Source organism: Molothrus ater, chromosome 9, assembly GCF_012460135.2.
Source record: "Molothrus ater isolate BHLD 08-10-18 breed brown headed cowbird chromosome 9, BPBGC_Mater_1.1, whole genome shotgun sequence".
In the NCBI taxonomy this organism is placed as follows: Eukaryota; Metazoa; Chordata; class Aves; order Passeriformes; family Icteridae; genus Molothrus; species Molothrus ater.
In genome coordinates, this window is record NC_050486.2 from 536,340 (window position 1) to 559,921 (window position 23,582).

At 59.6% G+C, this 23,582-nt stretch overlaps 2 protein-coding genes across 3 annotated transcripts; both read right to left on the reverse strand.

The window, feature by feature from the left end:
* Positions 1-117: 117 nt before the first annotated feature.
* On the reverse strand, positions 118-12,956 carry DDR2 (discoidin domain receptor tyrosine kinase 2). The gene is made up of 17 exons (XM_036388069.2): positions 12,790-12,956; positions 9,198-9,304; positions 7,316-7,418; positions 6,964-7,195; positions 6,733-6,880; positions 6,497-6,602; positions 5,980-6,163; positions 5,666-5,909; positions 5,489-5,551; positions 5,232-5,362; positions 4,538-4,748; positions 3,823-4,046; positions 3,572-3,708; positions 3,005-3,196; positions 2,648-2,876; positions 1,982-2,131; positions 118-1,557 (listed from the first exon to the last, which is right to left on the reverse strand). The coding sequence occupies exons 2-17, from the start codon at positions 9,292-9,294 to the stop codon at positions 1,420-1,422; spliced, it is 2,589 nt and encodes an 862-aa protein (XP_036243962.1). The 5' UTR covers positions 9,295-9,304; positions 12,790-12,956; the 3' UTR covers positions 118-1,419.
* A 1,902-nt stretch (positions 12,957-14,858) lies between these two features.
* On the reverse strand, positions 14,859-22,487 carry UAP1 (UDP-N-acetylglucosamine pyrophosphorylase 1). Of its 2 annotated transcripts, none has more exons than XM_036387720.2 (9): positions 22,164-22,487; positions 21,883-22,087; positions 20,810-20,985; positions 20,415-20,587; positions 19,092-19,285; positions 18,575-18,718; positions 18,034-18,222; positions 15,629-15,695; positions 14,859-15,416 (listed from the first exon to the last, which is right to left on the reverse strand). In XM_036387720.2, exons 1-9 carry the CDS (start codon positions 22,468-22,470, stop codon positions 15,324-15,326), a joined length of 1,548 nt encoding a protein of 515 aa, XP_036243613.1. In that variant the 5' UTR covers positions 22,471-22,487; the 3' UTR covers positions 14,859-15,323. The 2 variants fall into 2 exon arrangements, with proteins under 2 accessions (XP_036243613.1, XP_036243614.1); XM_036387721.2 differs by having other exon boundaries at positions 21,883-21,950; positions 22,164-22,460.
* Between the last annotated feature and the right edge of the window lie 1,095 nt (positions 22,488-23,582).

Consider the following 23,582-nt stretch of genomic DNA (forward strand, 5'->3'; position numbering starts at 1 on the left):
TCCACACCACATCCCAGGCACACAGTGCAGCTCCAAAGCCCCCCAGCCCCGGGGTGCCCTCGGGGGAGGTGAGCTGAGCTGCCTGCAGAAGCGTCACAAGGAAACCATGCAGCCAGATCACATACCGAGTGTCTCTTCAGCGGGTTGGCCCCTACACATAGGTGCATCTACTGAATATACACATGCTTTAGCCACGGGATAGTGGGAACTGTGCCATGCGCGCCTGCTGGTGCTGAGCTAGTGCGTACAAGAGTGTGGAGGGCTCCATGGACCCTCCAAGTCCACAGTTCCTCCTGCCCAGCCACAGGAGGGTCCGAGTCTGGGGCCTGGTGGGTCACCTGCCAGGGCCCATGGCTTTGGCACCTACCCAGTTTGCTCAGAATGCTGGCAGCTTCAGGAGCGCAGACAGGTGCCAGAATGCTGTGGGATGCTCAGGCCGGCAGAGCCCAGCTCAGGGGCTTCAGCTGGACTGTGATCCCAGGCTGAGAGCCAGGGAGAGCTGGAGCGCCCTGCTCCATGCCCATGGGGTTGTTGCAGGCATGGGCAGCAGGCAGCTGCCAATGAAACTCTGCTATACACATTCTTCTCCTGGCAGATGAAGATGTGGGTTAACTCTGGGGAGGAGGACCTGGAGATTTCCCTATGGAACTAAAAGGTACTAGCATCCTGCTGCCAGCTGCCATGCATCACCTATGGGGCATCCAAAATGCATTTCTTGGGCAGTTGAGCTGCCCTGGAGTGGCTGTGGTCAGTGAGGGAATGTCCCCTCAGCACAGGATGCCCACTCCGCTCCGGCTGCACACTCCAGCAGCTGGGTGAGGTGCCAGGAGCGCCCCCAGTCTTCTCCCTGTGCAGCTGGGGCTGGCCAGCAGGGAGGGCGCTTCCTGCCTCTCTCTCCATGTGGCATGTCCAAAGCCCCGAATGTCCATGGAGTCTTGTTTTCACCCCGCGATCGCACAGCCAGAGGCTGCTCCCAACTCCTCCTGAAGCAGGTGGTGGCTGCTGGTCTGTCCCTGCTCCAGCAGGCACACACCTGCACACATCCCTTCCCCAGGTACCTGCCCTGTGTGTGGGCCGAGCTTCCTCATGGAGAAAGTCCAGCTGAAGTTTGTCCCCTTCAGCCGGGCAAGAGAAGCCACTCTGTCCTGGTCCCTGTCACCAGGAACAGGCTGCACCAATAAATAACCCTCCCCCAGCCGCTGCCGGGCTCAGGTCCGTGGGGAAGAGGGAGGTCTGAGCTGTCCCACACCGAGGGGCTTTGCTGTCCTTGGGGGCCTCCTGTGAGGCCTCACTGCACAATGAGAACAAGAGCAGCTGCTCCAGGTTTATGGCTAAGTCCGAGTGAAGTGGCTTCGGTTTGCATCTGGGGCTCCTCTGGGCACAGGGAAGGATGGGACCAGGACAGGCAGGAGCCGAGGGTTATTCTTCACTGGCTGAGTCCTGGAGAAGACGATGGATGTCCTGGAAGGAGGGACGATCTTTAGTGTCCCGTCTCCAGCAGCTGAGCATTAGCTTATAGACTGAGTCAGGGCATAGCATGGGCTGGGGAAGGTAGGTCTGCAAAACAAAAAGCAGAAATGGCAAAGAGAGAATTACTGCCTCAGAAACCAATGTGCAAACTGCTCCTGGAGAGCCCCGTATCTCAGGGTGCCCCATCTCTCCATGGCCCGAGATGGGGGCTGTGCTGCCATGTGCCCAGGGGCAAGATGACCCCAGATGGCACAGTGAGGCAGCTGGGGACACCTGCCTCTGTCCCTCAGACCCTAAAAGCTGCAGTGGGGTCAGTGAGCAAGCAGTGCCTTGGACTGTGTGAAGTGCAGCATTTGCCACGATGGGCCCTTTACCAGGACTCCTTCTGGAGGAGTTCCTGTCCCATAGCTGCCTCACAGCCAAGCTCCCTGTCTGGTCACCTTAAAGTCTCTCCCCAGGCCCCCGATGTCCTAGGTCCACCCCTGTCCCGTCCATCCCATCCCGTCCCTACCTGCCGGCCCTGGTCGCGGAAGAACTCGCCGGTGTTCTCGATGACCTGCTCGTCAGACATGTGGGAGTAGGGCTGCTCCCGGCAGAGCGTGAAGGTCTCCCACAGCGTCACTCCGAATGCCCACACGTCACTGGCCGTTGTGAACTTGCCCTGGCCAGAGGGAGCAGAGCAGGGTCAGGCATGGGCTTTACCCAGAAGTTCCAGGTGCTCGGGGATCAAAACTTCATTCTGGATGCTTCAGCATCCAGGTCTGGTCCCAGAGAGGTGCTTGGCCCCACAGACCTGCTTTCTGCCTGAGGCCAGAGCCTGGTGAGCTCCAGGTCTGGCTGGCAGTGACTGCTCTGGACTTGCCAAGGACCCAGCTCCTGGCAAAGGTAAAAACCAACATTGCTCCCTCTTCCAGGCCTGACCACGGCCAGGATAAAATGCCAAGCATCCCGTTTAAAGGATGTCCTGCACTGGGACATTAAAAATCACCACAGTCCCCCCCAGCCTGCCTCAAAAAGCTGACACCACTCCCGCTGTCCCCATGCTTCATCCCAAATCTGGGCTGCAGTGAGCAGAGACCTCCCCCTCCCTCCTGCACCCCCCAGCCCAAGGAAGCAGGGCAGTGAGCATCCCCAGAGCCATGTCAGTGTCCATCAGAGGAGCCCCGGCCCCGTGTACCAGCAGGATGCTCTCCCAGGACATCCAGCGGATGGGGAGCACCGCCCGGCCCTGGATGCGGTAGTAGTCCCCACTGTAGAGGTTCCTGCTCATCCCAAAGTCGGCAATCTTGATGGTGTAGTGCTTCCCCACCAGGCAGTTGCGTGTGGCCAGGTCCCGGTGCACAAAGTTGAGGGATGAGAGGTACTTCATGCCCGAGGCGATCTGGGTGGCCATGAACCGCAGGTCACTGTTGGGGGCACACGGGACGAATGAGCAGAAGGAAGGAAGGACAACAGCCAGAAGGTGCATGGCTCCAGGCAGGGTGTCCCAGGAGCAAGCAGCACTGCCTGCCCCTGCTCTCCCAGGCAGCCCTACCTGATGGTGGGTGTGTGGGCAGCAGCAGTGCCGCCTGCCTGCTGGCGGGACAGGAACTGGTTGAGGTCCCCATTCTCCATGTACTCGGTGATCATGCACAGGGGGTCATCTCTGATGCATACCGCCAGCAGCCGGATGATGTTGGGGTCCTTCAGCCGTGACATGATCTTGATTTCCTTCAGAAAATCATTCCTTTCCGGAACAGAAACCACACAGATGGGATAGACAGACCCAGAGGGCCACAGAGGTGAGTACAGACTGGCCAAGAGTGCCACCCGCCCACCCAAGCCTCCTGAGGACCTGTGGGCCCCTTCCGCTGGGACTAGAGAAGATGAGCTGCAGGGTGGGCTCAGCAGGTAGGTAGGCACTGGGGAGCTGGTTAGGACCAAGGATCCTGACGTGTGACAGCCCAGCATCCCCAGAGAGCTCAGGTGTGTGGTCCTTGCAGCTGCACTGACTGAGCATATGGCCGATGGAGACACGGAATGCTTTCCAAGCATCCCAGCTCTCCTGGTGAGGCTTTGCACGTGGGCAGTGCTGGGGTGTATGGCCCCCCTCAGCCCCTACCTGGCATTCTTGTTGGCATCTGCCCGCAGCATCTTCACAGCCACCAGCATGGGGCGGTCAGAGCTGCCATCCAGGCCCTCCAGGGCAAAGTCCTTCCCTGTGAACTTCTCCATCCCTTCCACTTCACAGAGGTGAACCTGGGGGAGCAAGGGGCAGCCATTACATTGCTGACTGACAGCCTTCCACAGCCCCTGCGAGCTGGGAAGAATTTTGCCTGAGTCCTGCTCAGAGCAGGCCCAGTTCCCGCTCACCTCCCCAAACTGGCCTTCCCCCAGCTTCTCCTTGAAGGTCAGCAGCTTCCTGGGGAACTCCTCGACGGCCACATCCTTGCCAGCGAGCAGGTCCATGGTGAGGGCTGGCACTGAGTAGGTATTGCCGCCCGTCACACCCTGCAGGTTCACAATGTCGGCCTCGGCGTAGTGCGGGACGCCCTCGGGGACACTGGCCTGCGATGGCTTGGTGGGGCTGCTGCAGCCTAGGGGGACACAGCGGGGCCAGCCCTGCCATGGGTGTCCTGCCCTGCACCCTCTGCTCCCTGGGGCTGCTCACACGCTGCCCCTTCTGCCCCAGAGCCCCCGCAGGGCTGCCTTCCTGCAGGCAGCGCAGGCTGCTCCACTCTTTCCCCACCAACGGCAAACATCAACCAAGCCCTGAGCACCAGGGGAGCGGAGATCGATGCCTGGCCTCCACATCATTGAGGAAGAGGTGCCAGAGCATCCCAAGGATAACAGTGGGATACAGCTTAGTCTGGCAGTGGATGTCGCTGACGGCTCTCAGTCACAGGCTTTTTGTGACCTTCATGGGGGATGCATGGGGACTTGTGTGACCTCTCCCTCTCTGACAAAATGTTTGGTGAGCGGCCAAAAGCTGGGGCTGGAGAGAGGGGGCTGCAGCAGGCTCAGTGAATGGTATCCTGGCTGTCACCTGTGAGACGGCTGTGAGCATGCAGGGTGTCCTGGCTCTCACCTGTGTCCTCCTCCCCCGCAGTGAACTCGGGCAGCTTGCGGATCAGGCGGGAGGGCTCCTGGTAGTCGGGTCCCAGGGGGAAGATGCGGTCATAGGTGGAGCTGGACTCCTGCTCGCTGGGGGAGGAGGAGCGGTTGTGGTTGAACATGCTGGATTCACTGGGCAGGGAGAGGCTGACGGTCATTTCATCATCCAGCATCCTCCGTGATGCCTGTGACAGCAGGGCAAGGGAGGAGAGAGGTGGGGTTCCCCACAGCATGGGCAGGATGGTACCAGGGATGTGACCAAACCTCCTCTCTAGTGCCTTGTCCCTAGGTTGCCATCCCTGCCCGAGTTTGTCCTCATGTTCCCCCCTTCTCTTGTCTGCCTCTATGGAAAAGGGTTTAACTTCATCAGTTCTGTGAGTGACCTTGTTTAGGTGGTGGCTGTGGTGAGAACCCTCCACATCCAGGCTCCTGTTCCCCAGATCAGCTTCAGGACAGAGGGATGGACAAACAGGAAAGTTCCAAAGTCACCACCCTGCTCAGCTAAGTCCCCTTCCTTGGGAGATGGGTGAAAAGCCTTTCTGAGGAGGGGAAGGGAGCATCAGCGCTTGCATGGAGTCGGTTTTCTCCGTGCTGAGCTCCCAGAAGAACCTGCCCAGAATGACCCCAACACCACAAGGCACCTCACCAGCCACACCACCCTTGCCCACCTTCTCCAGCATCTTCTGCCAGAACTGCCGCCACAGTATGATGACAATGATGGCCACCAGGATGAAGATGATGGCCACCAGGCACCCGATCAGGATGCGCGTGTTGCTGTCGTCTACCTTGAGTGTGGGGTCTAGCCAGAGAAGGGGACAGAGAGGGCCGGTCACAGTGGGGAATGGGGAGACCCCCTGCCCCTTTCCTGCGTGGGATGGGGCACAGTGCCCACCCAGCACAGGGTGACATTGCTTCCCATGCTTACCGTAAGTGGTGGGGACCACGGGTGCCTCGGCAGGGGGCACTGAGTTGTTGTACATGGCTGCATCTGGCCAGGGAGAAGAGATCAGGGTGGGGGTGTGGATGGCTCACAGCCCTGCCACCTCCTTGAGCCTCCCACCCAGGAGAGCCTGGTCCCCATGAGGCTCATGGCAACCAGTACCTGACTGGAAGGTGATCTCACTGAACATCATCCATGTGTCGGCGAAGTAGTACTGGCACTTGATGGCACTGGCCATGCGGTGGAGCAGAGGCACGGTGACGAAACGGGCGCTGGGGTTCACATCATCCAGCACCAGCACTGAGGACACGGCGCTAGGCTCCCACTCACTGGCGTCGTCGCGGAAGTAGCACTGCACCTCCCTGAAGATCTTCACACCTTTGGCGAACATGTTGTTGCAGTGGACCTGTGGGGCAGCCTGTCAGCACAGCCACCGAGGGGCACAGGGAGGGTGACAGGGTGGGGGGGGTGAGGACCTTCATGGCGGTGAAGTTCCTGATGCGGTCAAACTCGAAGGTGATCTCCACATAGCCGCCTGCCGTGCTCTCGTTGCGCCAGCCCACGTAGTCGTAGCCTGGCCAGACATGGTACTCGTGGGTCTGCGTGAAGTCGTCCAGCCCCGACACCCCGTCCGTCAGCTGGCCCAGGCCCTCTGTCATGCTGGCATGTGCAAAGGGACAGAAGGAGCATGACTCTTGCCAGTCCCACAAACCTGCAGCACCCAGCACCCCCTGGCAGCTCCTCACGGGCTCCAGGACACTCAGGGGGGGATTTTGTTCCTGATGTTCTCTCTGGAAAAGGCTGTGGGGCACTTAACATGTGGTGCAGCTAGAGCAAATCCAGGGGAAGGGCAGGAGCTGCTTCCCTCATGATGTGCAGCCTTCCCAGGCTGGCCATGTCCCCTACCTCAAGGACACTGCAAGCATTTGCTCTGCTGAGGATCAGCCTGAAAATGCCCCTCACCTGCTGCCCAGCATGGCACGCAGTCCTCACCTGTACCCAAAGGCCCCGTCGTACACTGAGTCATTCAGGTAGATGATGGTGCCCCCAGGAAGGATGAGCTGCTGCCCGACCGGCGCATTGTAGGACACCAGCCCATCTGCAGGGAGGGAAGGGTGAGTGCATGGGCACCCCGCCAATCCCGGTGCTGCAGGACAGACAGCCCCCACTGGGATGGCCAGCACCCAAGCATGGGGACACAGGGACAGGCAGGGGACTGCAGCACACACCCAGCCAGGCGCAGCCGTACAGCTCCACGCGCAGGCAGACGTTCATGGAGTGGTCGGTGACAGGGATGAAGCGGACAAAGCGGGCGATGAGGGGCGGCTCCAGGTCCTTGAGGACGATGTCGTAGGTGTTGGTGTTTCCATCCAGCACCTAGAGAGAGAGAAGCATGGTGGGGATGGGCAGGAGGTGCCTCCTCACCCACCACCCAATGCAGCCCCCACCCGTCTCCTCACCTGCTTCCCGTGCCGGTTCCTCCAAGAGATCCAGCGGGTGCCATCCCGGCTGTAGTTGATTTTATACATGGGGGCAAACTCATTGCCATGGCCCTTGGCGTGGCGCCCCTGGGTGCCCACCAATGTGATGAAGTGCAGGGCTTGCAGGTCAATCTGCAGGAACTCCTTAAGGTCATTTGGCTCCACTGGGGTCTTGGGGCACCAGGCTCCATCGCCCTCCTCCGAGTCCAGCCTGAGAGCCCAGAGTGGAGGAGCTGTTTGCAGGTGGCTGAGGCCAGCCCCATGTCCCCCTTCTCCCTCCATGCTAGCCCAGACCCTGCTGTGGCTATTGCAGGAGGGTGCCCACACTCACCGTCCGTACTTGGCGGCCGTGGAGTCAGACCAGTGGCTGGAGGCTGAGATGTCCTCGTCAGGGATGTGCCCACCCGACATTCCCAAGGGGTACCGACACACCGCTGCAATGACACCAGCAGGGCACTGAGCAGGAGGGAATCCCTCCATGGAAATGGCCTGGGCTGGGGCACATCCACTGTGCCCCAGGGCAGCACTCTCCATCCCTCTGGCTCACAGAGAGAGGACAAAGCAAGGCAGGGACAGTCCTGCCAAAGCAGGCACCTTCTCAAGCAAGTGAAGCCTCTGGCCAGAAGCGGATGCCAGCCCAGCTCCAAGTGAAGTAGGAAGAAGGGGAGGTGGCTCCAAGGCCTAACAGGCACGCAGGGCCCTGTCCCCAGGGATCTCCTCAGCCTTGCTGGCAAGGATCTTGGCTGTGGTGGACAGCCTGGGAGCTGGCACTGCTGTCCCCATGCTCCTGGGGGGCCACTTGCCCAGAAACCTCACTGCAGCAACTGTGCCACACTGCCCACTGCTCCCTGTCCCTGCCTGAGGGAACAAGTGACCAAGACAGGCACTCATCCTCCCTGATGACCCTTCAGCTCCCACCCCCAGCCCTGCTCCTGGCTGGGCTGCAAGTGGAAAAGTACCCAGGGTGGCAGGTGGGCTGCACCCCCGAGTGGCAACCGACTCCTTCAGCACCGCATCCTCACTGCTTCACAGGAGTTATTTTTTCACGCCTGGCTGCCAAGAGCACTGCTGAAAGGGCGGCTTGTTTGGCCGTGTTTACCGTCTGGCTGCCGGCTCCAGCCCACCGCGGTCCTGCCACACACCACCCCGAGCAAACACCCGCACCGAGGGGGCAAGGACGGGCAGGACACTGCGCCTGGGCCACCTCCTACCCCACAGCCCCCGGCCCGCCTGGCACTGCATCCACAAAGAACCCACGTCCCATTGTGTCACCATCCCCGGGACCCCAGACACAGGGATCATATCCTGCATCAGGCAGAAGGATGAGTGCATCTTCATCGTGAGCTTTGGCACAGGGGGAGCATCTCTTCTTGTCTCTTGCTCTCACACTTGTCATGCTCTGCAGAGCACAGCTCCCGCTGAATTCCCGTTCAATTCTTGCTAAACACAGGGCCAGCCCTGTGTTTTTGTCTTGGTAATGACAATCCTGGCCAGGCAAATCCAATTCTGCCAGCCATTGATGTTTGCAGGAGAAACAGGATTGCCTCCCTAAATAAGCACAGTGCAACCTCCAGGGAAGACCCAGCTAACTCCTCCCACAGATGGAAGAAGCCTTTGGAGGGACTTGTTAAAGGAACTCCGTGGGGAAACCCTGGGAAAACCTGGGCTCTGTCCATCCCTGCAGCACAGGATGGGGCTGAGCCCTGCAGGAACAGCCATCTAAACACACTTGTGCTGCTGGCCAGCGCAGTGTTGTGGTTTCTGAGCAGAAGCCAGGCACCCAGTCAAGCCACTTCACCAAAGCCAGCCTTGATTTGCTGCAAAGCCCCCAGAGAAGGCACAGCCCAGCAGAGGAAACAACAGCTTGGCACCTGGGCAGCCTCCAGCCTCAGTGAGCCCCCATGGGCAAGGGCCCCGCTCAGAGCCCAGGGCTGAAGCGCTTTGCCATGTCCAGCACCCTGCCAGCTGCCAGGGGCCACACAGCACCTGTGGCACACTGGGGGGGCTGTGAAGGTCACTGCAGGTGCCCAAGTGAGGTGCAGGACAGCAGAGTGACCAGGCAGGTGCAGGCTTGGGGGCCATCACAAACTGCTCCCAGAGCTGAGAAAATCCCAGAGATGATGGAGACGATGCGAGTCCAAACTTGGCCATCTGGCAGGAGCAGGGAAATGAAATTATGGCACCTGCAGCCACCTGGTCCCTGTCTGACTTACCGGGGTTGACCTGGGCTCTGGCAGCATGTGGCACGTGCAGCAGCAGCAGTGGCAGCAGTGGCAGCAGTGGCAGCAGGGCCGGTCTGGTGGCCGACATGTCAGCAGGCCTGTGGAGACAGAACCAGGGCTCGTCACACTGAGGCAGCCGAGGAGGAGGCAAACACCAGCCCTGCTTGGGGCAGCCAGCTGAAGGTGGGAGCACTTCTCCTGCACCAGACCCTGTGTCCCCACCTCAGCCTCAGAGGAGGAACAGAGCCCCAAGCTCAGATCTGTGGTGGAGGTCACAGGGATGCCAGACCCCACCCCTGGGAGCCATGGTGTGCCACATCCACATGGAATGGCCACAGGACCCGCGGGAAGCTCCCTGGGGCCAGCACTGGCCACCTCCACCGCAGGGCACAAAGGCTCTGGCCTGGCCACCCACCCTTGGCTGCCTTTGAAAGAAGAAGTTGCACAACTCCATCACATCAGACAATAATAGCAGGGTGCCAGAGCGGTTTCCTGCCTGCTGGCTTCGAGAGAGGAGAGCAGATAATCACCCGAGATTTACAGGGTATTTACTGGGATAGCTCCCCATGGCAGAGTGATGCCAGGGCCTTGTGTGACACAGAAAAGTGTGACAGAGGGCGTGGGAGCCACCTTGCACCCTCTGCCTCGAGGGGAGCATGGGATGGGGCTGGAGGGGACCCGGGGGTCCTGGGAACGGGGCTTGGGGAGAGAAAGGACTGGTGCTGCCAGGCCTCTCCTCAGAGGGGACAAGGGGACCTCCCCAGGACGTGCCTGCCCTTGTGTCAGGGCTGTCACCACAGCCATGGCCTTGGCCCTGGCTAGCCCTCAGCTGCCAGGAGCTCCCAGGGCCCGAGCAGCTCCCACTGTGCCCACACACCTCTGGGCCACCACCATGGGGCGTGGCACCATGCCAAGGGGAAGCACCAGGGACACCCCTAAACGTCACCAGCCCTGCCTCAGGCTCTCTGAGCCCCCCTTATCTGCCAAGAGGACACTTTCAAACCAGTACCAGATGCAATCAGTTCTCTTTCTATTTAAAAAGGCTGTTTTAATCTAGTTTAAATGCACATTAACCTTTGAGAGAGCAACCTTCTAACCTGGGGGTTAAAAGGACTACAGCTCCTGGCCAAACAGGGCCTGGCTGCTGGGGTAAATTCCAGCCAAGCCCACTGCACCAGGGATGTCTGTCCTGGCTGGCACCTCCCTGAAACAGCCCAACCACTGATGCTGCAGGTGAATGCCTGGTTGTGTCCCTGCATCACCCCACGGCCTTGTCCCCACTACAGAGAGAAAGGCTAAACACACCCGAAGCAGCTGCCCACATCCCACAGAGCCAGCTGGGAGGTGCCGGGTATGGCCCTGGGCGCTGCCACAGCTGGGGCTTGGCATGGCAGGAGCGAGAGCGGAGCTTGCTGTGGCCACACCAGCACCCAGGGGGAGAGCAAAACCCCAGGAGCTGCCACCTGCCCTCTGCAAGGAGCTCTCTGCACCCCACAGCACCCTGCTGGATTCCTGGGAGACTCTGCCAAACACCACAAGTAGACACCTCCACTTGGGATGATTCACACACCCCCCCCCCCCCCCCCCCCCCCGCTTTTTCTAATTTTCCTTTCTTTTTAAAGCCCATATGTGGTTGCTTTCCCCCCCTCTATTCCTAGCTGGGAAACTGTAGCTAGTTGCAACTAACTCAGCTGCAACTGGGAATTTCAGCTGCATTGCCCAGAGGCACACACAAGAAGCTCCTGCCAGTTCCCCACCAACATTAAAATCTTAATTTCCTTCTGCATTCCAAAAAATATCCAGGGATATTTTCCCCACTATTCTTTCAGGCTGAGTAAACTCTTTAAGCATCAGGATATCACATGCTGTAATGTCCTGCAGGGAATGCATTTACATTTAGCCTAGTATAGGGAAATCATCCCCACGTAGCCACTGGGAAGTGCTCATTGCTCCTCAGGGGTGTGGGGCTGGGGGACAGTGTGGGGACAGTGACTCAGGCCACAAGGCTGAGGGCTAAGGGACACACGGTCAAGCACAGGGGCAGTACTGGCAGCCCAGCTGGAACTCAGTTTTGTGCCACCAGCCCCGCAAAAGGGATGGCTTTGCAACGTTTTGACTGAAAATGTTTGCTGAAATTTTTCAATCACTGGAAAGTTTTAGTGTAGACAGCTTTTGGAGCTCCTCCTTGCCTGGGCTTTGAGTTTCCCTTGGCTGCTGCTTTTTTGTTGTTTTCCTTTCTTATTTCCCCCCTTCCTTATTCCACTGAAATAACCAAGGAAATAACTGGGGGAGAAACTAAATTCGCTTTTGTTAAGAGACAACCCCCACCCGAGCCATGATCCCTCTTGCTCTCAGCCTGTTCCAAGTGAGGTCCCCAGCTGGGCGAGGTCCCCAGCTTGCTTCCCAGGTGGGCACTGCCACCTTTGCTTCATCAGGAGGATGCATCACGCATGGGGAGGAGGCTGGATGGCAGCAGCCTGCACCCCTTGTGCACACCAGGTCCTGGACACAAGTCTGCCAAGACTTCTAGGGCTCCTGTTGCAGAGCCCCAGTCCTCACACGGGGCTGGGGCTGCCCTCCTGCTGTGTGAGACAGGTCAAGGCCACTCAGGGAATGTCCCTGAGTGAAGACAACCTGGCTGTGAGCCCGGCCCAAGGATGTTTGGATAAGGGGGTTCAGGATCCCTGCCCCAGCTGGCACTACAGCCCCCAGCATGCCGTGCTGCTGGCAGCCTTGGTGGGAGCACAGTGCAGCATGCCGGGACCCGTAGTCCTCCTTCCTTCCAAAAATGCCATTTTAGACTTTTTCTGGGCTGGATGCAGCCCCATTTCCTGCTGCAGCAAGCGCCTCTCCAGCCACGGGCTCGCTGGCTCAGCCCGGGGCATCGCAGCTGTCCGGGGTGCGAGGAGCAGCCAGCACATCCCCATGGCTCCAGCTGCCCCGGCGAGACCTGCCAGGGGCACGGCTGGGGGCCTGGGGACACCGTCCTGCCAGGAGCACGGCTGGGGGCTTGGGGACACCGTCCTGCGGGTGCTGCATACTGCGAGTGCTCCCTGGCAGCCAGGCGCTCCCAGCCGTCGCCCCGCTGTCAGCAGGGCTCCGCAGCATCGCCCCAACACCACCCAGGGCTGGCAGCCACGAGTGGGCTCCCAGCACCAGCACGGGGGCACGATGCTCACGAGCACCAGGGCAGTGGCCTTGTGCTCCCCCTCCCAGTGTGACCCGGTGCCTGGATAAGGGACCCTGGGGACAGCAGGGCCTCCCTGGCTGACCAGCGCTGCCGCCAGCTCTGCCAACAGACACATAGGCGGGAGCTGAGGAGGGACACCAGGAAACGCCGGCCTGGCACGAGGCACGGGGGGAACCGCTGGCGCTGTGGGGTCAGCTGGCGAAAAGGGGCCAATTGTCATCTCCCCGAGTGAGGACAGTGCCCTGCTGCTGCCCCAGACCCTTCCCGGACAGAGCTACACCTCAGCCCCTCTGCCTGGGCTCCGCCGCGGAGCCTGAGCCGTGTCCCCCCACCGCGCCAGGCCAGGAGGGTCACACATCCCCACACAGCCCTGAGGGACCCCGAGGGACTCACCGGAGCGCCGGAGGGCGGGCGGGCTCCGCGCCCCTCGCCCGGGCCGGGGGAGCCAGGTGAGGAGCGAACTTCCCCGGGCTGATGCAAGATGCCTCTGGGAGCTCGCTCGCATTCTGCGGATTCCTGGGAGCCGGCCAGAAATCCCACAATCCTACATCTCGCACATTTGGTTTCAATTAGGGAGCGGAGAAGGGGAGCCAGTCAGCGATCCGGGATGGCGTTTCGGCAGAGGTTATTTTCCTCGGCCCGAGGGAATGTGCGCAGAGCTATAATTTACAGCAAAACCCATTCATAGCGCGAGAGAAAAAAAAAATAAAAAGTCCCCGTGGCCAGCAAGGGAACTTAAAGCAATAGGCAACGTTTCACTTTCCAGTGCCTGTCCCGTGGCTGTGGCACGGCACACGCGTCCAGGACCCTCCTCCTGCACTGTGGGGCTGGGTAGGAGATCCCCAAAATGTGGGTGATGGGGACACTCCACAAGACCCCAGGGCTGGCCCAGAGGGTCCCACATAGGCTACCCCTCTCCGGGCCCCGGGGGAATGATCTGGGACTCCTGCACGGGCACACGTGGCCAGGACAGCAGCCAAAGGACCAACCTGGCTCAGGGCACGGGCTTGGGGCTCCAGCTCTCCGAGCTCCACGCAGAGCTCGTGGCTTGACATCATTTCCAGGCACTAGCCTGGCACGGTGGCCACCGGCTACGCAACGAGGCAGGGAGAAAATAATAATACTACTACTAATAGTAATAATAATGGGCTCACATTAATTTTTGTGCAACATCAAAAACCACAATTAAAGAACTTTTTCAAAAGAATTTTTAGACTGTTTTGGCTGTGGTGAATTCCATGCTCACATTATGGGAAGGAAATAGCACCCCCGGCAGCAGGCCACCAACTCCCGAAAAAGCTTTCCTGTCCAACTAGACACCCCAAAGCCCCAGGGCTGTAGCCCCGCTCCTAAACCTCTTTAGCAGCATGAAGTCTCCAGACAAACCAACTGAATCACAGGCAGGGGAAGCCACGCACTGCTCCCAGCAGACACTGGTGACCCTTGTCACTGCCACCAGAGAGGGGCTGCAGCACCAGCTGACCAGCACTGCCCAGGGCGACAGAGGCAGGGCATAGCTTCCCCGGGGCTGCCAGGGAGCAGGTCTGAGCAGTGCCCCATGTGCTGCCCCAGATCAGCTGGCAGGGAGAAGCACAGGCTGCCCTACGTGCACACTGGCACAAACACCAGCCAGCTCTGCTCCACTCCCCTCCTGCTACCTGGTAGTGCTGCTCAAATGACTTGGCAGCAGCCAGCACCCTGGCACTCTGCCCCAGGACCGAATGCAAAGGTGGTGGTCTGCAAAGCCCAAAAGCCAAAGGCCCGGCCATGCACAGCCCAGCCAGCCTGTGGTGAGCCAGCAGGAGACAGCACCAGCCAGGACCCCCCACGCTGCCCTGGTGGCCCTGGCACAGTGCCTGGGGAACCCAGCAGTCACCTTTGCACCTGGGGGCCACGTGGTGACTTCCCCCAGAGGGAGTGGTTTGGGTCCATTCCCAGGCCTGCAAGGGAAAATTGCCTGCCAGGCAGCCATGGGGCAGTGAGAGGCTGTGGCCACATCAGGATCAGGAGAGGAGCTGGCCAAACTTTCCATCCTTCTTCCCAAACAGGAGTGGAGGCAGCACAGCTGCTCTGCCCCAGGCAGTCAGGACACCACACTCCTCGGCAGTGGGCTCATGCAGGAGCCAGAGCCCCTCCAGGAAAAGCAGAGGGCACATGGCAGTGGTGGAGGGCTCAGTGCCAGGCTGATTTCACCCTGAGCACTCCAGCAGTGCAACACACCTGCCTGTTCCTACCTGCTCAAGGCTTGCCACTGTTTGCAGAAATATAAGAGGAGGGTACAACTCTCTGCTTCGTCCAGGAACACCCCAAATGAGCACTGCAGGCTAGAGGCCCTCTCTGCAGCCACCCCAGACCCTCGCTGCACTGAACAGAGCTCTTGGCATGATGCAGTTGGCTCTCTACTCCATGAGCCTCTTGGTGCAAAGTCATTGTCACTCAAACACCACAGAAGACAAACAGGAGTAACTCAAGAGTTTAATTGGGTGCTTCCAGTTGTGCAATATACAAAGGATGACCAAAAGGGAAGACAAGGGCAATGGCAAGGACCCTATTAAAAAAAAATAGTCATGTAGATTTAAGAAAAATAAAAATTCTAGATTAAACCCAGCCCCATATCATAAAAATCCCCTCTCTGCATGTACAATGACTATTACTATACACATGTTTAAAAATAAATGCCCACAGCCTGGAGTGCAAAGGGCAGCACCACAGCTGTGCTTTGTGGCAGGGGAATCTGTAGCGTTTGGTTTTTAAATTAAAATATAAATAGAAGCATACAACATGCCAAGAACCGAGTGGGTCAAAATCCTCCTCTGCAGAGGGCCAGAGCAAGCAGGAGCAGTCCCTGCTAGGCCCAGTTATCCACCTTGGCGTGCCCCAGTTCCTGGCGGGATGGGCAGCCCTGCCTGGGCACCACTGGGCTGCCACTACACCCCGTTATTCACCAGCTCGTGGATCCCATCCTCGTCAATGATCAGCGGCGTGCGGAACTCTCGGTCCTTCACCAACTGCTCCAGGCCCTGCAGGGATGAGACTGGCTTGTTAGGAACACCCTGCACATCACCTGGCTGCTGAGCTGCCTCTGCCCCCCTCCTGTGCTGGCAGCCTGGGGGCACTGCCCCAAAAAGCTCCCCAGTGAGTTACAGTCGCTTCTGTGGCTTATCCCTCACACGTGTGCCCTGCCAGCCCGGCCCATCCCAAGGGCCCCGAGCTCTGCAGAACCAGTACTCACTTCTCCTCCGTAGGACACAAGGGGAGAAATTTCACACTCGACTGGCAGGTCGTTTGCATCCTTCAAGCTGCAGAGAACAATATACAGTCAGAAGAGTCAGGTACAGCCCAAGGGGGACACAGATAGGGCCCAACATCTGCCGAGGCCAGGCGGAGGGTCAGGGGCTGTCTGGGCCCACACAGGCCCCACCAGCACAGAGCTGCCCTGGGTTAGTTAAGCCTTGCGTGCTCTCCACAGAGGTGCCAGCTAAAGTTTAGATACCACCAGCAACTGAAAGGGAAGAGAGCTTTAGATGGGGCTTTCATGATGCCTTTCCATGTGTGTAGCTACAGCAGTGCCTGTGCCCCCAGCCCCGCTATTTTGATGCTGCATGGAAATGAGTCACCCATTCCTTCTCCTCCTGCAGCCCTGGGGTGATGTGAGATGCACTCACAGAGCACCTTCTCATAGAGCAAGAGGTCTTGCTTTTAGCGCTCTCTCACTTAAAGCACAACCTGAGGACACAGGGTAAGCCCTTCTGCTTACTCAGAATCACTCCCTGTGGCACTGTCTGCTCCTCCTGCCTTTGTTAGATCAACTATCTTGGCTCCTCTCTTCTGCCTGTGAGATGGAGCTGGTGAGCAAAATCTCAGAACCACACCAGTGCTGCCCACTGCAGCAGCACTGCTGGGCAGGGGCCTGTGTGGGGTCCCTGACCCTGCTCCTGCTGCCACCAGCCTTCATAGGACATGCTTAGATGATCCCTGGATCTAGCTGGCATGTAAATCTGGGGGTGCAGCTGTGTGGACCCAACAAGCAGCCAGCACCCCAGGGTGCCTCTTCCCAGCCAGTGGCCACAGCAGCCAGGCAGGCATGGCAGAATGCCATCTGTGACAACGCTGCCTTCACCCAGGTCAAAGCTCCTTCCTCTGCCACACACTCACTCAGCCCTCTCCTGTCCCAGGTGTCAGTAAATAAAACTCACCCATCCCAACCCCCACTGGTATTTACCTTGAATGTTAGATTCAAGATAGTAGTTTTAAAAAACAATTGATATTAACTGGTAATGAAGGGTAAATGTGGGACAAGGTGCAGCCTTTCTCCTGCATGTTAACTAGTGTGATGGCTTAGTCATAAGCCTGAAAACACCTGGAGTCTGGAATTAAAACAGAGATAAAACAGCTGTATTCCACCAGGAAGTAACTGAAGATAAAGTTTCTGAAAGAGTGGAAGGGAACAAGACTGCTTACTCTGTGAGTCATTTACACTCACCAGCTCCAAGTCCCAGCACGTTTGTGCCTACAGAACATAACAGAAGAGTTAAAACTTCCCTGTGTATTCCCATTAACTGTCAAGCACTGAGCCAGGGGCTTTCCCTAGTGTCATGCTCTGGATCTTCCAAACTCAAGAGCTGGAGTCACACAAAGCCCAGCTGGCTGCTGTGCTCAGATTCACACTTGCTACATCAAAGCCTGCCTGACGTTTGCTTCATGTTTTTAATCCCGTTTCGGTCTGCCTGGACGCCTGGTAGACACCAGGAGATGGCAGCCATCCCCAGCTCTGGGACCGGCTGGGACCAGTCCCTGCCGTGCTGTGACAAACAGGGGAGTGGCATCAAAGGACGTGCCAGGGTGTTTGCCAACAGCACCCTGCCTGCGGGGTGACCTTTGGGGGCTGTGTGCAGTCAGATCAGGCTGCTGCCATCCTGCATCTGTACCAACAGCATGAGCCCCATCCAGTTATCCCTGTGGAAAGGAGCCCAGCAGGAGCAGTGCTGCCTGCCCCGCCACCATGAGAAGCAGCACCCCCTGTCCCCAGGGGTGACATGCCCCAGCGGCCACATGCGCCCCCAGCCCCGTTAGCCTGGCACGCCGCTCTGCCTGCAGCCCGTTAGTCCCTAAGCACAGCCCCGCCACCATGCACCTGGCACAGGGATAGTTACTTGTCATTGACATCTGCTGGGCTGGCAGCTGACCTTCCGTTTGTGATGCTACACGGGAACAAACAAGGGTTAGCAAGGGGAGAAAAACAGAGCAAAACAAGTCTGGGGTCTACTGATCCCTAAAGAGGCTGGCGGGAGATCTTGTGGTTGAGGGATGCGTTGATGCCAGCCTGGCTGCTGCATGGACCTGCTGATGTGCTCTGTCTTTAGGGAGCCACCTCCCTCCTGCAGAGGCAACCTTGGCTGTGCAATGGAGGCTGGCAGGATTCAGTTCATAGGGGCTGAATTGAGAAGGAAAGCTGTTGCCAACTGAGCACCACTCCTGTTGTCACCACACAGGTTACACTCAGCTCTGCTCCACGGATCACCCAGGAGAGGGGACCCATAGCTGGCTGCTTCTGTGACGCTGTTATCAGTGCTGGAATTGCCTTGTGCTTAATATCCAGCCCAAAAAGGAGCAGAAGTGACAGGAGAAGCAACTCACCGAGGGATGGCAGGGATGCGTGTGCCATTTTCATCCACGAAGTGCCCCCCTGCATTGAGAACCCAGCAGTGATGCAGGGACATCAAGGCATGTCGGGCTGTGGTGGGGTTGTCCTTGCCATTCTGGCTGTCCGCATTCTTCAGGGGAGAGAACTCATCCTCGCGCAGCACCTCATACACCACAAACTTCCTGGGGGAACACAGCATGAGAGGGTGGGGTTTGGAAACTGTGGCTGCTTCCCCTGCCAGGGCGGCTGAGCTGGGCCCACAGCCCTCCCCTGACCCACACCCATCGGCTGTTTTCACAGCTGTGCAGGAGGGAGGGGAGGCCCTGGCCTGTAGGGTCAGCAGATGTTCCTCTGGCACAGGAGCAGGGCTCAGCCCAGCAGGAGGCATGCAACACCCAAGCCTCCAGTTGCCATCCTATCCTGATCCCGAGGCATTGACAGTGGGCACACCCTGGCACAACCCCAGAGGCTCTCAGAGCTTCCCCAGGGAGAGCCAGCAGCCAGCCTGGACCCCACAGAGAGCAAAGGACATACTTGGAAAACTGGAAGATGTCAAAGACAAACTTCTCCATCTTAATCCCGTTGGGCTTCTCAGGTTGGACTAGCTGCCCTGTAGTGATGTCCACATGTGGGATCTTCTTCTCAGCCACGTGGTGCTGCAGCTGTGGTTCATAAATGCTGCAACAGGCCAAGACAGAGATGTCACTTTTCCGAGCAAGCCACATCCCCAGCTCAGACACGGCTGCAGCAGAATGGCTGCCCTGCTCTTACCCTGGCTGCCCCAAGGCACATCCCCACATGCTCATCCCCACAGCAGCCAGGAGACAGCCCCACATGCCTGCACTCTGGAAGGAGCATCCAGATACGGCCCAGAAAACTCTTATCTCAAGGAAGGGGCTGTGCAGACAGGTGGGGGTCAGACCAGCTCTGCAGGGGCCTCATCACAGCATGCCTGGAGCTCAACCAGCAGCAAGCAAGGCACAGCCAGCTCTGCTTGGCAGCAGCACTTCAGCGCCAGCACTCCTGTCCTGGCACTGCAGCAGGCCCTTACTTGACCACATCTTTCAGGAAGGCAGTGGTGAAGTAGTGATTGGCGATGTTGCCCGCGTTGAAGAGCAGCCGCCCGTCGGGGCCGCGCTGCTGGGCGGTGCCCAGGGAGATCTCGCTGTACTCCACCACCTGGTACACACCGTCCACGCGGCACACCACGCCCACCGGCTCCGTGGGGTTGGTCTTCTCCACCACCTGCCCAAGGGAAGTGCTGTCAGGGAAAGGCACCCGAAGCCCCACGCTTCCAACATGCTCCCTTGGAAACAGCGGGCCCTATTTAGAAAGGCTTTCTCCTCTGCTGGGATGGTGCAGGGTTGGCGATGCATGAGCCCTCCCCTCCCAAGTGCTTCTGGCAGTGGGGATTAGAGGAAGCTGCAATGGCAGGGCTGGGTGACAGGTGTCAGACACACCCAGAGGGCACAGCAGGATGTGGCACCAAGCTAACATGCAGCTGGCAGCAGGCACGGATATTTTTAGCCAGCTTGCTGTTCACAACTAGAAGGCTGCTGGCTCAGCAGAGACATCCCCCTGACCTTCCTCTCCTCCTTGCACCTCACACACCTCCCTCTAGGTTATGAGATACCCCAGCAAATCCCTACCCAACGCTGCATGCAGGGGCTCAGGGCTTTCTTCTTTCTGCAGGAGCTTTATTATGCTAAGGTTTATTTCCTCTTTCTTTCATGCAGGCCAGGGGGAGAAAACTGCCTTCCCTTTCTCAGCTTAGCCTCTGAAAGCTGCAAGACCAGTAAGTCCTTTCACCTGTTTGCCAGAGCCAAGCCAAACGCAAACAAAACCTTTGGCTGTCAAGCCAATCTTTAAGTAAAGCTCTAAGTGTGCGATGTCCTGTCCACAAGACATGGAGCTGGGTTCAGTGTCAGCTGCACCCAGCTGCATCCTGGTCTGGTGTCCAGGATGTCAGGCTGGGGACAGCTGGCACATTATGGCAAGGATCCTGTCTGCCTGTGCTAGCCACAGCCACCCAGAGAAGAGCTGCCCAGCATCTGGGTGTGTTCCAGGCAGCTAGGGCTCCCAAACAGCCTCTTGACCCCAAGGGGACCTCCGAGCCCTGGGCCTGTTGGTGCCATATTCCTGTGCAAGGCAGAAGAGCAGTGCCAGGCATCCTCCAGGATGCCAAGGGCAGGCAGGACTATGGCAGCATGTGTTACTTCACCACTGAGCTCCAGGTACTTAGCTATCCCTCCTGGTTGTGGCAAGCCAGTAAATGAAGGGATGAATGGTGAAAAGTCAGGGAAGCCAGGCAAGGAGCAGGACAGACCCTACCCAGCTCTAAAGAAGCAGTGCCTGCCTACTCCCAAAACCATACCTTGGCCCCACAGTCTGCTCCCTTCTCCAAGCAGAACCCGATGAACCTGGGGTCAGCCACCTTCACCAGGATGTTGTCCACACAGTAGACATGGACACTGCGCACGCCCCTCTGCTCCATGTCATCCATGATGCCGTGTGAGCCCAGCGCCCGGTACAGGCCCCCATTGCCATCTGCAGAGGGAACGCCTCACTGTCCGTCAGCCACCCACACTAACCCTCCTTCCCCATGGGATGATGTGGAGGGCCCTCAGCCCAGCCACACCCCACCCTGGTCCTCCCTGCCAGGGCAGACACAGACACCTCCCAGCTGAGTCAGCCATGGGCCAGGTCACAGTGAAGACTGCAGTTCCAAAAGCTGTTCCTCAGCACCATGTCTCACCCCTGGCCACCAACCTGGTGCCATAGCAATCTTGCCCTTCTCCTCCAGCAGGATTTTCCCATCGAATCCCAGGGCAGGCAGCATGCCTTGCTGGAAGAAGATGACATTCTCCTTCTTCAAGCCAAAATACCGATGTTTCTGGAAGAACTCCTTGGTGGACTCCATAGTGCGGCCACTTGTCATAATGTACCTGTTGCAGAGTAGACACCCAATGAGCAGGGAGGAGAGGCAGGATCTCACACCCCTCATCCCAAAAGTGGGGAATACCCAGGATATGCTTCCCCCCCCTCCCCCCCCCACTCAGGAGGATCTGAGCTGCTGTGGTCCCAAGACAATGAAGGGTTTCACCCTTGCAACACGTATCTCCAAAACCATACAACACCATGCATGGGACACCCAGCTGCAGTGGGTGTCTTGCCTTGTCTACAAAGCACCTCAGCAGCTCATCTCCTCACCCTCCATGGCTGCTGTCCTGCATGGGACATGAAAACCTTTCCCAAAGGGCCGTGGAACTGAGTCTGACAACGTCGGACCTGCCAGTCCCACCCTGAGCCTTGAAGCACTCACTCTAAGGGGCCATGCCCATTGCAAAGCGTTGACACAAAGAGGGGCTATGCCAGTCCATGGTCCTTGGGCTGCACAGGGAAACTGCACCACCCCAGGGGCTGCACAGGGGAACTGCACCAACCCAGGCTAACCTCGGGCTGCACAGGGGAGCTGCACTAACCCAGGCTAACCTCGGGCTGCCAAAGGGAACTGCACCAACCCAGGCTAACCTCGGGCTGCACAGGGGAACTGCACTAACCCAGGCTAATCTCGGGCTGCCAAAGGGAACTGCACCAACCCGGGCTAACCTCGGGCTGCACAGGGGAACTGCACCAACCCAGGCTAACCTCGGGCTGCCAAAGGGAACTGCACCAACCCAGGCTAACCTCGGGCTGCACAGGGGAACTGCATCACCCCAGAGGAGCGCGGGCTGCTGACACCCAGAGGCTATGCCAATCTACAGGACCCCGATCCAGCAATGCCGGGCGGTCCCTTCTGACACCACCCCCCGAGCCGTGTCCCCCCCCAGGCCGGGGCTCACCAGGGGATGTGGCAGGGAGTGCCGTGCTGCTCCTCCGCCATCTGCTGCAGCCGCCGCAGGCGCTGGGCCTGGAGGTGGAAGAGGGTCTTGCGGGAGGGCAGCCCCACGTCGCACATGCCCTTGGGGTAGGGGACGCCGAGGCGGGTGCCCTGCCCGCCGGCCAGCAGCAGCGCGGCCACGCGGCTCGCCGCGATCTCCGCCAGCCCTGGGGGAGCAGACACGCGTGGGGCCCTCCGCGCCGGCTCCGCACCACGCCGAGCCCCGCCGCCCCGTGCACCTACCGCGGCTCTCCCAGCGCGGCACCAGCCCGCGGTCGCGGGAGGCGCTGCCCAGCACGTCCCGCGGCACCGGCTCCATGCGCGCATCCAGCCCTGCTGCTGCCGCCGCCGCCCCGCCGCCGTCCCCCCGGGCGCGGCGGAAGAAGCGGTTGATCTCGGCCACGTCCATGCGGCACAGCTCGGCCGCCAGCGCCCGGCGGGCCGCGCCGTCCAGCTCGGGCCAGAAGCGCAGCACATGGTCCTGCCCGCCCGCCGCCAGCCGCTGCCGCAGCTCCGCCGCCACATCCCCCTCACCCCCGGCCGCCTCCATGCCGCCCGCCACCGCGGGGCCGCCGCCCCCCGCCGCCGCCCTTTATAGCTCCCCGCTGGCCAATGGCAGGGGCCCGTGCCACGTGGTGCGCGCAGCTCGCCCACTGGGCACCGGGGGAGAGGCGGCACCGCCCGCCCCCTTCGCGTCGCCCCCGCCAATCGGAGCGGCCGCTGCGGCGCCGGCGGGGGCGCGCGCCGCTGGCTGCCATGGCAACGCGCGCCACGTCAGCGCGCGGCCCCGGCGGACTCGGGGGCGGCGAGAGGGGAGGGAAAAACCCCAAATGCGGCCCAAAATGCGCCGGCGAGGTCCCTGCGGAGGAGGAGTCAGCCCGGCCGGGCCCGGGAGCCTCGAGGCGTCAGCAGCGATGACACCACGGCGCTCCTGCCGTCATCGGGGCCGCGTGGTGTCCCGGAATGACAGGATGCGCTGAGTTGGAAGGGACCCTCAGGGACATGGAGTCCAGCTCCCGGCCCTGCACAGGGCGCCCCGGGAACCACACCCTGCCCCAAACGCCTCTGGAGCTCTGCCAGTCCCGGTGCTGGGCGTCAAAGCGGGCTGCAGCCAAAACACTGCTCACCCGCCGCGCCGGCAGCGGCCCCGGGCCTTGTGCAAGCCGCAGCTCCCCCGGGGCCCGCCTGCTTACCGGGCGGCTCGCCTGCGGACAGCATCGTTCTGCGGTGGGGAAGCGGGGCTGCCGCAGGAAGTCGAGCCCCGAGTGCCCACACGGTGGGCTCCAGGCCAGGCAGAGGCCACCCCGGCGTGTGGGGCTGGGGAAGACTGCCCGGGGACGCTGTGGACAGCTAACTGGGAGTACAATTAGAGAAATGTGAAGATTTTTTCTAACTCCTTTTATTGTATAACTCCTATTGTCTAGGAGTTATAACAGTACGGAAATTACAGGGTAAATCACAGTTACTGCTCCCTGGATGGAATGCAGTTGGCATGAATTGAAACGTATTCCAAGATGATTTCCCATACAGACACATGCTAAGGGGGATGGAGTGCAGTGCGGAAGCAGAGTGGAGACAGCACGTCCAGACTCCGTGGAAATCCTTGCAGGGAGGGGGAACTCGATGGTACTTTGCAGGTGATATTTTGTCAACCACAGGAGA

Bases quoted from the DNA above. Each gene is read 5' to 3' on its own strand.
- DDR2 (XM_036388069.2), bottom strand. From the start codon at position 9,294: ATGTCGGCCACCAGACCGGCCCTGCTGCCACTGCTGCCACTGCTGCCA. The intron at 6,881-6,963 runs GTGAGGAGACGG...CTCTCTCTCTAG, and splicing joins GGAACCGGCACGGGAAGCAG to GTGCTGGATGGAAACACCAA. The intron at 1,558-1,981 runs GTAGGGACGGGA...TTTGTTTTGCAG, and splicing joins TCCGCGACCAGGGCCGGCAG to ACCTACCTTCCCCAGCCCAT.
- UAP1 (XM_036387720.2), bottom strand. From the start codon at position 22,470: ATGGAGGCGGCCGGGGGTGAGGGGGATGTGGCGGCGGAGCTGCGGCAG. The intron at 19,286-20,414 runs GTATGGTTTTGG...TCCCTTGGGCAG, and splicing joins GAGCAGACTGTGGGGCCAAG to GTGGTGGAGAAGACCAACCC. The intron at 15,696-18,033 runs GTGAGTTGCTTC...TGTTCTCTGCAG, and splicing joins CGCATCCCTGCCATCCCTCG to CTTGAAGGATGCAAACGACC.